At 42.6% G+C, this 13,189-nt stretch overlaps 1 protein-coding gene across 1 annotated transcript; it reads left to right on the top strand.

The window, feature by feature from the left end:
- The first annotated feature begins 2,896 nt into the window (after positions 1-2,896).
- PRXL2C (peroxiredoxin like 2C) lies at positions 2,897-12,242 on the top strand. Its single transcript, XM_040620141.1, has 6 exons — positions 2,897-3,213; positions 3,640-3,708; positions 4,562-4,615; positions 4,775-4,880; positions 8,968-9,099; positions 11,636-12,242. The coding sequence occupies exons 1-6, from the start codon at positions 3,004-3,006 to the stop codon at positions 11,761-11,763; spliced, it is 699 nt and encodes a 232-aa protein (XP_040476075.1). The 5' UTR covers positions 2,897-3,003; the 3' UTR covers positions 11,764-12,242.
- Positions 12,243-13,189: the final 947 nt, after the last annotated feature.

Here is a 13,189-nt window from a genome sequence, read left to right on the forward strand (position 1 = left end):
TTGATTTAGCAAGAGATTTCTGCTTTAAAACGTCTACACCTGCCACGGGGCTTCTCAAACTGAGAGCACTTAGATATGTGTCCAACAATGTCTCCATCTTCACACAAATGAAAGCCAGAGGATTCAGGATCAGCTACTTTTGCACTCTGGGGCAGACATTAGTCGCACACACTTCCCCAGCGCTCTGCCCTTGATGCAGGTGACTCTGCAGGGCTTCAGCTGGACAAATACAGCAGAGCATCACATTTTCTGCACTGCAGATCCAGATACAAACGTGGGTGAACTTATAAAGACGAAGACTGTTATAGGGCCCTGCCCTAGGAGTTCTGGACACATGGTCACCACCCGTGAAAAACCTCAGTGCAGGATTAACCTCCAAGTCCAGGGCCAGGTAGGTCTCCTAGAGGCTGCAGAAATTCCTCATTTCCCCTATGCCTGCCTGCCTGTAGCCTGCCTTAGGAGAAATTAAGGTGGAACTGGAAGCATGCCTAAAAGACTACATGGCATCAACCTCAAAAATAAAACCACCGGTTATTTGACCAGCAAAACAAGTTTACTCGGCAATAGCAGAGGAAATACAGTTTGGGCCAAACTGTGGCAAACCACAGGCACATCTAAAGAAACAAAGGGAAGTTCAGCTTATATTAGGTTTTAGGGAAAATTTGGGTGGTTCGTTTTCAACAAAAGTTCGCTGGAGAAGAGGTTGAGGTTTGTCACTGGCTGCAGGCAGTGGTTAGCACATTGCTAGGGCAGAGAGGGATCTTCCTTTGTCTTAAAAGCAGGAGATAAACTCCTATGTGAAAAGTGTCCTCTCTTGTCAAGATAATACTTACCCTCCTTCTTCCTGCTGGTTACACAGGCTGCAAGGAGTGGTACGTGCATGAAAGTTTTCCCTTCAGTGCTTCTGGGGTTCATTTTAAGCGAGGTGTCCTTTACTCATTTTCACACTGGTAGAGACGTCTACAAAACTGATGCCAAGTCATCTAACTCCATTGTCTCTCCCAGGCCACCTTTACACATACACACACACACACACACACACACACACAGGTGGGTTATCTCTGGCAAATAGCTTTAGTTAAAAAACATCTGTGGGAGGGGCGCCTGGGTGGCTCAGTTGGTTAAACAACTGCATTCTACTCAGGTCATGATCCCAGAGTCCTGGGATTGGCCTGCATTGGGCTCCCTGCTCAGCAGAGAGACTGTTTCTCTCTCTCCCCCCGCCCCTCCACCCTGCTCATGCTCTCTCTCTTGCTCACTCTCTCAAATAAATAAATAAAATCTTAAAAAACAAAATCGGGGAGGGGGGAAGACTCTTGAGACAATCTAGTACATTTCTAAAATAGGTTTATTTATGTATTTGAAGTAGGTTCCACACCCAGCATGGAGCCCAACGTGGGGCTTGAACTCACAACTCTGAGATCAAGACCTGAGCTGAGATCAAGAGTCAGAGGCTCAACCGACTGAGTCATCCAGGTGCCCCTAAATTAGGTTTATTATACTGACTCTTGAAAAGCAGAACTGAGCAGTTAAGCATCCAGCTCTTGATTTCAGCTCAGGTCATGATCTCAGGTTCATGAGATCGAGCCCTGCATGGGGGGAGGGGTCCATGCTCAGCAGAGAGTCTGCTTGAGATTCACTCTCTCCCTCTCTCTCTGCCCCTCCCCCTTTCTAAAATAAATAAATAAATAAATGTTAAAAAAAAAAAAAACGAACAAACCAGAAGTGGAACTGAGGTTGGAAGTTACCTAAGAGTTCGTCTGTAGGCAAATGGATCAGGAAGATGGGGTGTACACACACAAGGTAATATTATGCAGCCATAAAAACGGACGAGAACATGCCATTAATGATGACACAAATAAAGAGTATTATGCCAAATGAAGTAAGTCAGACTAAGACAAATACCATACTATTTCATTCATATGTGGAATCTAAAAAAATAAAACAATTAGGCATATAAAAAAGACTCAGGCCTATAAACACAGAGAACAAACTCATGGTTGCCCAGAGGGATTAGGGAGTAGGTGAACAAAATGGGTGAAGGGGAGTCGGAGATACAGGTTTCCAGCTCTGAAACGATTCAGTCACAGGAATAAAAGGCACAGCGTAAGGAATACGGTTGTATGCTGACAGATGGTAGCTGCCCTTGTGGTGAGCACAGCAGGTTTAAACACGTTGAATCACTGTGTTGCACACCTGAAACGAACGTAACATTGTGTGCCAGTACAACACTCAAATACAAAAATTAATAATAAAAAAATAGGTTGTCTTGCCCAAAGAGGTTGAAATTATGCATCTTAGCTTTCGTTGTCTGTGATACCTTGTTCCAAGACTTAATACAAAAATATTTAAATCACTCTCTCTCTGTCACACACACACACACTCAGAGTGGGAACTAAAGGAGTTTTCTCCAGTGATGAAAATGTCCCATATTTTCATAGGGGTGTGAATAACAGAGGCGGACAATCAGGAATAACTCGTTCAAGTGTGGAGAAATCCATAGAAAAATGACAGAGTAAAAATTATTGGTAGCAACTAAATGGTCAATACAGGAGTGTTCACTGTACAATTCTTTCAATTTGGGGGCATGTTTAAAATGTCCATGATATGTACACCAGTGCTCGCACAGAACCGTCAACCAGGACCACTACCCAGCGCCCCGGCGGTACTTAACCCGGCTCAGCAAAGTTCCTTGCGCTCCGCCCCGCCCCGCCCCTCCCGGGTGGCGCCCCGCCCCACCCCGCATACTGCACCGCCCCTCCCGGCTTGCGCCCCGCCCAGATTTCGCCCCGCCCCAACGCGGCGAAGCTCGGCCGGGCCTGTAAGGACCCCACGCAGCTCCGCCCCCTGCGTCCCGCCCCGCTCCGCCCCCCATTCCGCCCCGCCCTGCGTCCTGTGCTCCTCCCGAATTGCCCCGCCGCACGCGCCCACGTCGGCCGCGAACCAGCTCGCCTAACCTCTGCGGTCCGCTTGGGCACAGGGGGTGCGAACCCGGGCGGACAGATGCAGGGCGTCGTGGCCAACCCCGCCGTCGCCCCGGTTACGCGGCAGGTCAGCGGCCGCGCCGCCCCAGCCGCAGTCCCGAGCGGCCCCGAGCGCGGGCAACCCCTGGCCGCAGCGGTGGCCGAGCTGCCGGTGCTGGACGCCTCCGGAAGGCAGGTGCCGTTCGGCGCGCTGTTCCGGGAGCGTCGGGCTGTCGTAGTCTTCGTGCGGGTGAGCGCGGGCAGCGGGGCGGCCAGAGGAGGGACTTGGCCGGCAGGCTGGGGTGGAGGTCGCCCCCGCACCTTCGGCTGGGGGGGACACCGGGTCCTTGGAAAGGTCCAGCGCCCGGGAGTGCGGTCCCGCTGGGCCTGGCCCGTCCCGTTGCCGTCCACTGGAGGCTTCCGGAACGCGAACAGCTCCTCGCTTCCTTTAATAGGAACGGAAAACAGCCCGCCGAGCCGAGTCCGTTTTCCCCGCAAACGAGGAGGCCTGAGGGGGTGGTTGCGGCCCCGCTTCACCCCCCCTCGGGCGCCCGTCCTGCCTTTCTCCAAGCGCTCGGAGCGGCGTTCCTTAGCGTCACGCGTAACGAAGTTCTTGGTCTTGTCTGAAGCCGGAGGGAATTGCTAACTTGTCCTTTTTGCCATGTTGGGATTTCAGCATTTCCTGTGTTACATTTGCAAGGAATACGTAGAAGATCTGGCCAAAATCCCCAAGAGTTTTTTACAAGTAAGTGCCCCGAGCGTGAGCAGCAACGCTTGTCATGTCCAAGAAACCCGATGGGGTGAGGGGCCGAGTGCGACGCTCTCCGCCACAGACCCCCGCAAACCCAGATTACCACTTTCCCACACATCTCGCCAGCACCTTCAAGAGAGGGAGACGTTAGAGATCTCTTTCTGTCCTACTTTATTCGCCACTGCCTGTTTATAAACGTACTAACTATAATTTTGATGTGAGTAACCTATTTGCAAATGTTGAATGAGGATGACCAAAAGCACGAATGCTAGAAATTATTAATATTTTATTTCCCGTATTTTTAAATAACATTCCAAATAATCACTCATTATAGGAAAATACTAATATATCTTAAAGGTTAAAATTTGTGTATGTTAGGATGTACCTTCCACATTCCTGTGACAACCACATACATATGTTCTTTTTCAGGCACATACACATTTGTCCCCAGGTGAGCTTCTGAGTGAAGGAATTGGACAACCTTTATAAAACTAAATTGTTTTCATCAGGCCTTATTAATTGGGATGTGAAAAAATAAAACTGATTAACCCTACTTAAGTAATTTTTATTCTTTTATAGTGTACGCCTTTGGGGGGAGCATAGAGAATTTTTTTGAGAATTATTGACTATATTATTTTGAAGTTCGTAGCAAGATATCGACTGAATTAACTGAACATTTTAGCATCATACATTGCTTTGCTTTGACTCACACAATTTTGCTGTTTATTCCATTCTTCTAGAAGCCTATAGGTGGCATTAGAATGGAACAAAAGAGTTGGACAGGGGAAGTTTTGTAAAACATATATAATTTCTGGTAATATGTACCTGTCCCTTTTTTCTCCGAAAGGAAGCAGATGTCACCCTAATAGTGATTGGACAGTCATCCTACCATCATATCGAGGTAAATATATCAGAAATTGAGAAACTAACAAATTTAATCTGTTTCAGACATAAAAATTATTTGAACCATGAAGTGTAGGTTAAATTTGCTAAAATAAAAGTAGGTTATCATTACTTTTCTCTCATTTTTACTTATACAAATTCCAAATTTTTTTTTTAGCCTTTCTGCAAACTGACTGGGTATTCTCATGAAATCTATGTTGATCCTGAGAGAGAAATTTATAAAAAATTGGGAATGAAAAGAGGTGAAGAAATTGCCTCCTCAGGTAAGACATGACACGTCTTATCAGAAAACGCTAATGGTATATTTTCATATTTGTGTATGTATGCATAGGGAAGCAAATGGTAAATTCATGAATCAGGCATAAAAAGCATTTTTATGATTCTAGTAAGTGGGCCAGATACACCAGACTCTCAAAGATTCATTTCCTGGGTGTAATGACATAGAAGGCTATGAATGAAAAAAGCAAGTTGCAGAACAGTGTTTTTGGTATGATTCTATTTTTGTGGAAATAAAAACCATTTTCTTAAAGATTGAGAGTATGTGTGTGTGTGTGTAATGAAAAAGAATTTAAAAGATATTGCCATGCTTACTCTAAGGTATGGAAGTTAGCAAAGTGGCCTTTGTATTTTTAACAATGAATACATTTTACTTTTGTAATTAAATGTATTGAAATGTAATTAAATATTGCTTGAGTCAATATATTTTCTTACCTTAACACTGTGGCTTTGAATACTTTAAGTTCTTTAATTGATGAAATCTTAGTTTTCATTTGAAGCCCAAGTCAAAGGGGCTTTTAATAGCCCCCCCCCCCCCCCCGGCAGAAGTTATTCCTTCCCTTCCCTCATTGTACTTGGATAGCACCTTGTACTTTGTCATATACTCTATTAGTGCCCTTACGGTGGCCAGATAGTGTAGTTAGTTGAAGAGTTTGAGGGTTTGTCTTTATATGGGCCACATTCCCTGCCTTTAATGCAGTTCTTTGTTATTTAACAGAGCTTCGTTAGCTTTAGGTGAACTGTTTCTGTGTGTATTAGGTAGAAAAAGTGGCTTCTGAAACGCCAGTTTAGAGAACTCAAATCATTCATTCTCAGCAAATACTGTTGAGCTCTTGTCTGTAATCCCCACTTTGTTGGAAGCTCCCAGGAGGACAGTGATAAGCAGCCCCGGCCATCCTGAAACTCATACTCTCTTCTGGGAGACAGAAGCAAACAGCTGATGACAATACAATTTAAGGGCTTGTAATAGAGAACACGTACTGGGAATACCTATGCCGGACTACGAGGGGAGAGAAGAATCTGGGAAGGCTTTTCAAAGGAGGTGTCATCTAAGGCCACTGTGAAGGGAGTTAGCTGGGTGAAGTGAGGCTGGGAAGGGTGCTGCTCACAGGAGGCACATGCAAAGGCACACAGGCATGAAAAACTGTGACTGTCGGAGAAGTGCAGGTCGCTGTGTCAGGCCGGAGTCTAGCCAGTTGGGGAACTGGTGGTGTGAGCCAAGGGACAGGTTGCGGCTAATTCAGGCCGAGTCTGTGGTGACATGCCAAGGAGTTTGGATTTGTTCTGGAGGAGTGGGGGTGTCCTACCAGCGTTTGAAGTGGCAAAGTGATAGTCATGTGTCCAGTGTGGATGAGTAATTGGAACTCACCAAACCAGCGCCAGTGATACAGTCGTAGTAGGTTGTAGTAATAGGCTAGAAAGAAATGACAGGCCTGGAAGTGGAGATGGAGAAGAGGGGAAGGGTCGGGAGCTATTTATGACATGGAGTTGACACGTTCCCTTTACTGACGTTTTTAAGGAAAGCAACCGAAACTTTATTAAAACTAATGATGAGCTGGCATAAACACAGAGTGTGCTCTTTCCTTTTTCTCCCCGGTATAGGAAATTGCAGTGTATACATTGTGAGCCTTACTTACTGGTAGACTGTTTGTAATAGTCCCGGCATGTGCAGGTTGTTTCTCATTTAGCACTTGAGGTCTAAACTGTGAGTTTCACCTGAGTAGCACCTCACTGGACATCGGCGCAATAAAAATACAGAACTGCAAAGAAAACAGGTGAATTCTAAACAAAATATATGCTTATAATTATTAGAGGATGTATATTCAAACCTTTTAAACTCCTGTGACCTGTGTTAAAGTACTGTATTTCCAACCAGAAAATATTATTTTCTCATAAAATCATGTTTTAAAATTTCCTCTCTGAAAAAATTGCAGACATCTCAGAATCAGTCTCGGAATAGTCCTACTTGAAGATTAAGACACTAAAAAATGTAATAATCATTTTAAATTAATGGACATTTTATAAAGACAAAGAATAAGAAAATAAAGCCCTTCAATGCCAGGGAGTAATGGGTTTGTAGAAGACTGAAAAACATGGGGCACCTGGGTGGCTCAGTCGTTAAGCGTCTGTTTTCGGCTCGGGTTTGGGATTGAGCCCCACGTCGGGCTCCCTGCTCAGCAGGAAGCCTGCTTCTCCCTCGCCCACTCCCTCTGCTTGTGTTGCCTCTCTCACTGCCTCTCTGTCAAATAAATAAAATCTTCTTTAAAAAAAAAAAAAAGACTGAAAAACAGGAGTTTTATACATAAGAACTAAATTCATGTGGGTAAAATTAGATTTCGTTTGAAGCAAAGATTGTTAAATTCTAGGTCACGGAATCTCCTTCAATTGAATTTCTAAAATTTCAGAAATATTAAACGACCCCTTCTTTGGACATGAAGAGATAGTTTGGATTTCTGAATATTTATTTTAGACATAGAATCCTAGGAAATAGTACAATTTAGTCTTTTACTCATTTCTCTAAGCTAATGGGCCTGTATTTGTTTCTTCATAAGATAAATGTCCATCATAATAAAAACGTGAAAGAAACAGAAGAGTCGGAGGAAGGGAAATGATAGGTGTCTGGAAATACTAAGGATTGAGGCAGGTTAAAGGCAGCATAACTGTCAAAATAAAAAGCCAAAAGCAAGACATCCAAGGCAGGGATAGGAGAAAGATACGTTACAAGAAGGGTAAAGAGAGCGGGTCCCTTGCTCAGAGGGAGCAGAAGTGAAGTATTAGTCACTGTGGGAAAGGAGATGGAAAAGCTGACAGCCAAGGAGAGATGGAGAGGCGGCTGGGGTAGCTGTTGCCGCAGACAGCTCCCGAAGTCTCAGCACAGCACGGTAGCAGGGAGTTCTTTTCTGTTCAAGATGGGTGTATCTCCTCAGATGCCTTTCCTCCGAGCAGCAATACAGACAGGAACACAGGCGGACGGATCCAGGCCCCTTTCACCTCGTGGCTCTGTCATTCTCATCCCAGGGCTTCCAAGACTGTAGAAGGAACATGGAGGATTTAAGGAGCTGGCCTGGAAGTGGCCCGTATCATTTTACTCACGGGTTAGAACGTAGTCACGTGGCCGTAACGAACTGCCAGGAAGACTGGAAATGTAGTTTAGCTGCGGGCCCAGAAAGAGGAAATGGGTTTTGATGAGGATATGGCAGTCTGTGCCACAGTGTCTCTTGAAAAGGACTGTAGTTACGTATTAGTAGGTGAGAGATTAAACAGAGGGTAAACGATGTATTAAAAGGGAAAGCATTAACGGCACCTGGCTGGCTCAGTCAGTACAGCCTGTGACTCTTGATCTTGGGGTTGTGAGTTCGAGCCCCATGTTGGGTATGGAGATTACTGAAAATCTTTAAAAAAAAAAAAAGATGGGGGAAGCACTCTCAGTTTGAGAAGTCTGTAGCGGACATTCTTCTGTGGCGGATGACTGGGGTAGATCATCACTTCTTTAAAGTAGTCGTTGTCAAGCAGGGTGCATTTGGCGTTATCTGGAGACATTTTTGGTTTGTCACAACTTAGTGGATGGCACTGTGGCATCTAGTGGGTGTGCGGGACGGTGATGGCGCTCAACACCCTGTGTTGCACTGGACGAAGATGCCGCAGTCCAACATGTCAGTAGTGAAAGACTGAGAAACCTTTCTTTGAAGGAAGAAAAGAAGACAAGTTGAACGTAAGATAACACACGAGAAGAGAATATTTTAAGGGGGATGGGCAAAAATGGGTGAAGGGGAGTGGGAGGTACAGGCGTCCAGTCATGGAGTGAGTAAGTCATGGAGATGAAAGGTACAACACAGGGAATACGGTCAGTGGTGTGGTAGTAGCCTTGCATGCTGACGGATGGCAGCCACACCTGCAGCGAGCCTGGCCCAGGTACAGAGCTGTGGCGTCACTACTTTACAGCCAAAACTGATGTACGTTGTGTGTCAACTGTACTTCAAAAAAAAGAATGTTTTACAGAAGCACTAACATTAGCTTCTGATATCTAATTGAATATAAAATGATAATATCTAAAGACAATTCCCAATATTTCAGGAAAGAGCCCCCATATAAAATCAAATATACTCTCAGGAAGCATTCGGAGCCTGTGGAGGGCAGTGACTGGCCCTCTTTTTGATTTTCAAGGAGACCCTGCTCAGCAAGGTGGAACCCTCATCTTAGGTCCAGGTAAGGATCAAAGCCCAGATCCACTGGCACTTTTTGTACCTTTTAGAAGTTAGGAGGCCACATAGTTTCTTTATAAAATAGATACCATGTAAAAATGGCAATTTGATGCTGTGATGGTCACAGTTCTGTGCTTGGAGGGGTCACCGTTGTTTTCAAAGGCTTCTGTGTGTTTTGGTGTCTGTTTACTGGATGTAATGTGCTCATCATTCTGTGCCTGAGTGATTTCAGGTATTTGGGACAGGAAAGTCAGGGTGGTGTGGTGAATTGCATATGTCTACAAAACTGTTTAAAAAGTTCACAGAAGAGGGGCACCGGTTGTGTGTCAGACACTTGATTTCAGCTCAGGTCATGCAGATCTCAGGGTCCTGGGATTGAGCCCCATGTCAGGCTCCATGCTCAGCGGGGAGTCTGCTTGTCTCCCTCTCCCTCTGCCCCTCCTCACCTCTCTAAAATAAATAAATAAATCTTTTTTAAAAAGTTCATGGAAGAGAGGGGCACCTGGCCGACTCAGTTGGTTAAGCGCCAGATACTTGATTTCAGCTCAGGTCGTAATCTCAGGGTTGTGAGATGGAGCCCTGTGTGGGCTGCACTCAGCAGGGAGGCTGTTTGAGATCCTCTCTCTTTCTCTCCCTTTCCCCTCCCACACTCACGTGCTCTCTCTCTAAAATAAATAAATCTGTTTTTTAAAAGTTCATGGAACTGAACATTTCCACATAGAACAAACCATCAAGTCTGTCGTCTTTTTTTTTTTCCCCTCAATACAAGAATCCATCCAGTTACTTACATCTAACAAGGCTAGAAGATTTGCTCAGTGTCAGAAAGCAAGTCAGCTCCAGAGACAGCTCATTCAGTAACAATTACTATAAGCCACATAGTATTAATAGCTTTATTGATCACTTTGGACCACCTGAAATTTCTTTGGCTCCACACTGCTAAATAGTTAAATGTTGGATCTCTACCATGGTCAAGTATTGTAGTCAGGCACAGGCACTCACATATAACAGTGTAAATCACTAAAGTGTAAATAGATTTTCTGGGTTCTTCTTCCTCTTTAAAATTGTCCACATTAGCGAGCATAGCTTCTAAGAGTTATAAAATTAACATTTACTTTAATAAACTCCACACGTCTAATAAAAGTCTTTAGAAGGAGGCTTTTGACCCAGCATTATGGCTTTTTGGCTTTCTGCAGATGGAGCACTTTAGCTAGCTAAAACCTGTAATTTAATCTCTTTCCNTCTCTTGTGAATTTATACCAGTTAGACTGGAAAAAAAGAGAAGCCCTGTTTTGTGACAATGAGTCCTCTAGATTAGCCCTGAATGACCTTGAGCCATATTGTTGGATGGCTTGTTTCCACCTTCAGACCAGTTTTGAGACCCTAATTTCCACATCTCAGCATCATTTGACCACATGTTCAGGTGTGTAAGAGTGACGAGCACACAGAGAGCATCATTTGTCTGCCAACTTACATAGTAAGAAGAATATTTTGATACTACCTGCTGGAAGAAATGTAGCTCCTCTAAGGAAAGAGCTGGGTTTACTTATTTATAGAAGCTTTTTGTGGTTAAACCTGTATTTCATTTTGCCTTCTTTGAAAATAAGCCAATTTACGATATTAAATCTACAGTGATTACTGTAGACAGCAGGTAAGTACAATGCAGAAAATAAGCCCCCCCCTTTTTTTTAAGATTTTATTTATTTATTTGACAGAGCACAAGCAGGGAGAGCAGCAGGCAGAGGGAGGGAGAAGCAGGCTCCCTGCTGTGGGGCTTGATTCCGGGACTCTGGGATCATGACCTGAGCTGAAGGCAGATGCCTAACCGCACTTGATGTTGGCCAAAAAGCCGAGAAGCGATGCAGATGCGTAACCGACTGTCACCCAGGCGCCCAAAAACACACCTCTTATAATATTTACTTAATCTTATGTTTTAAGTTAAAATTCTGGTCTTGAATCCAAGAATCAAAGTAAAAAAGACCCTAGGCCTATAAATTATGACTTTTTAGTTTGAGCAGATAAAAGGATTGTGAACATCTAAGTGTGTTATAACGGACTGTCTCAGTGCCCTGATGTTTCAGCCTCTTTTGGTCTATGGTTATAATGCAGATAGCCTATTAAATCAGTGTTTAGCAGTGAATTTTTTTTTTTTGAAGCAAGTGATTTATTCCATTATTATATTTAAGAAACAGATGTGATTTTCCAGCTTGATATTTATGCTAGTTCCATATTCTGCCTGTCTGACAGGACATTTTATTTAATTACATCTAATAAAACCTAATAGAGGTTATAATTTAAGAATCTTTCCCCTTGGATCTCATAAAACATTAAGTATTCTTATTTAACCATAATCCTCGTCATGCTTTATTACTTTAATTAAAAATTATTAGGGCATTATATAGAGAATATTATGAACTCCAGGCAATTAATTTTTCCCTTTAGACTAATTAAAAGTTGAAAAGATTCCTTGATTCTAATAAGCAATAAATCTAATGAATAATACTATATGCCAACCTTTGCCTTTTATTCTTACTCTCTTCTAGGTAACAACATCCATTTTATACACCGTGATAGAAATAGGTTGGATCACAAACCCATCAACTCTGTTTTACAGCTTGTAGGAGTTAAGCATGTGTACTTTACAAGCAGACCTTCAGTTATCCATGTGTGATGGTATAGACTGTTGTCACTTTCAAATGGACCCTTGGGATATGACCTGAAATGTTCAGAGTATGGTATCCTTGTGCAGCATCTAACTTGTTGGCTTTTCCCAGCCTTTGAGGAGTTATGAAAACAGGAAGCGACCACATACCAGTTATTGCATGCTGGGAGGCGTCGGTTGTCAAAAATGTGACATACATTTATAATTCTATAGCTTTTAAAGTTTTATGTAAAATAAAATTTTATTTATATAAAACTTTAAAAGCTATAAAATTAGAAATACCATTCTTTATTTACATTATTCTGTTGGCCATTAAAATAATAAATTCTTTTGAAGAACATATAAACAGAAAGGTAAGCAACTCACCACCATTGTATCCAGTGAAAAAAGCAGGATATCAAATTCCGTAAATGATATCATTTTTATATGTTTATATTTTTGTATGCTTAGGAAAAAAGATAGGAAATAAACACACCAGAATTTTGCCAGTAGGTACCTCTATGTGGTAGGATTACAGGTGTCTTTATCTTCTTTTCCATGCTTTTCTTTATCTCCGAACTATTCTATAATGAGCATAATTCATTTTTTTGTCCAGAAAAAGTTCTTTAAAAATTATATGAAGAAGGGGCGCCTGGGTGGCTCAGTCGTTAAGCGTCTGCCTTCGGCTCAGGGTGTGATCCCGGGGTCCTGGGATCGAGCCCCACATCAGGCTCTTCTGCTATGAGCCTGCTTCTTCCTCTCCCACTCCCCCTGCTTGTGTTCTCTCTCTCTCTGGCTGTCTCTCTGTCAAATAAATAAATAAAATCTTAAAAAAAAATTATATGAAGAATATATTGCTACATAATAAGTTCCACACAGTTGCATTTATATAGGCTGCTGTCCACATGTCTCTATCTGCATTGCTTTACTCAGAGGAAATACAGCAAGCCAAACCTTCTGCATAGCCTGTATTCATAGCATCTTGTACCACACACCCACTACCCATTTCACTAAGATTTTTGCAGGGAGGAGTAAAAGGAGCAAAAAATGTCTTATGTCTTTAAGATATGTATTTAAAATATGCTTCAGTGTGCTTTTTGAAAGAATTTTAAGAATCGTTTAAACTAAAAAAACAAAAAAACAAAAAAAAAACCCTTTGTAACTTAAATGTATACCGGTTTTGTTGCCGGATTGCTTTTATTTAGTGTTTTGTTGTCATCTTTTATTTTTCTAGAATATTAATAGGTTTAGTTGGGAAGTGTCCCAGAAATTCTGATGAAAAGTACAGTAAGATAAAAATCTGGTAATTATTAGCAAGTATATACTGCTTTCAACTTATAAACTTTTATATCAAGTATATGAGGTCACACACAAATATATTTCAATAATCCAAATATTTTAATGTATGTTTGTGTATATATACATAAATAATCATATTTTTAATCAATAAAAATGA

The sequence above is a fragment of the Ursus maritimus genome, unplaced genomic scaffold (assembly GCF_017311325.1).
Source record: "Ursus maritimus isolate PB19 unplaced genomic scaffold, ASM1731132v1 scaffold_34, whole genome shotgun sequence".
Lineage (NCBI taxonomy): Eukaryota > Metazoa > Chordata > Mammalia > Carnivora > Ursidae > Ursus > Ursus maritimus.

Excerpts from the sequence above, each read along its gene's own strand:
- PRXL2C (XM_040620141.1), top strand. The coding sequence starts at position 3,004 with ATGCAGGGCGTCGTGGCCAACCCCGCCGTCGCCCCGGTTACGCGGCAG. Across the intron at positions 3,709-4,561 it reads TCCCCAAGAGTTTTTTACAA|GAAGCAGATGTCACCCTAAT; the intron begins GTAAGTGCCCCG and ends TTTCTCCGAAAG. Across the intron at positions 9,100-11,635 it reads AACCCTCATCTTAGGTCCAG|GTAACAACATCCATTTTATA; the intron begins GTAAGGATCAAA and ends ACTCTCTTCTAG.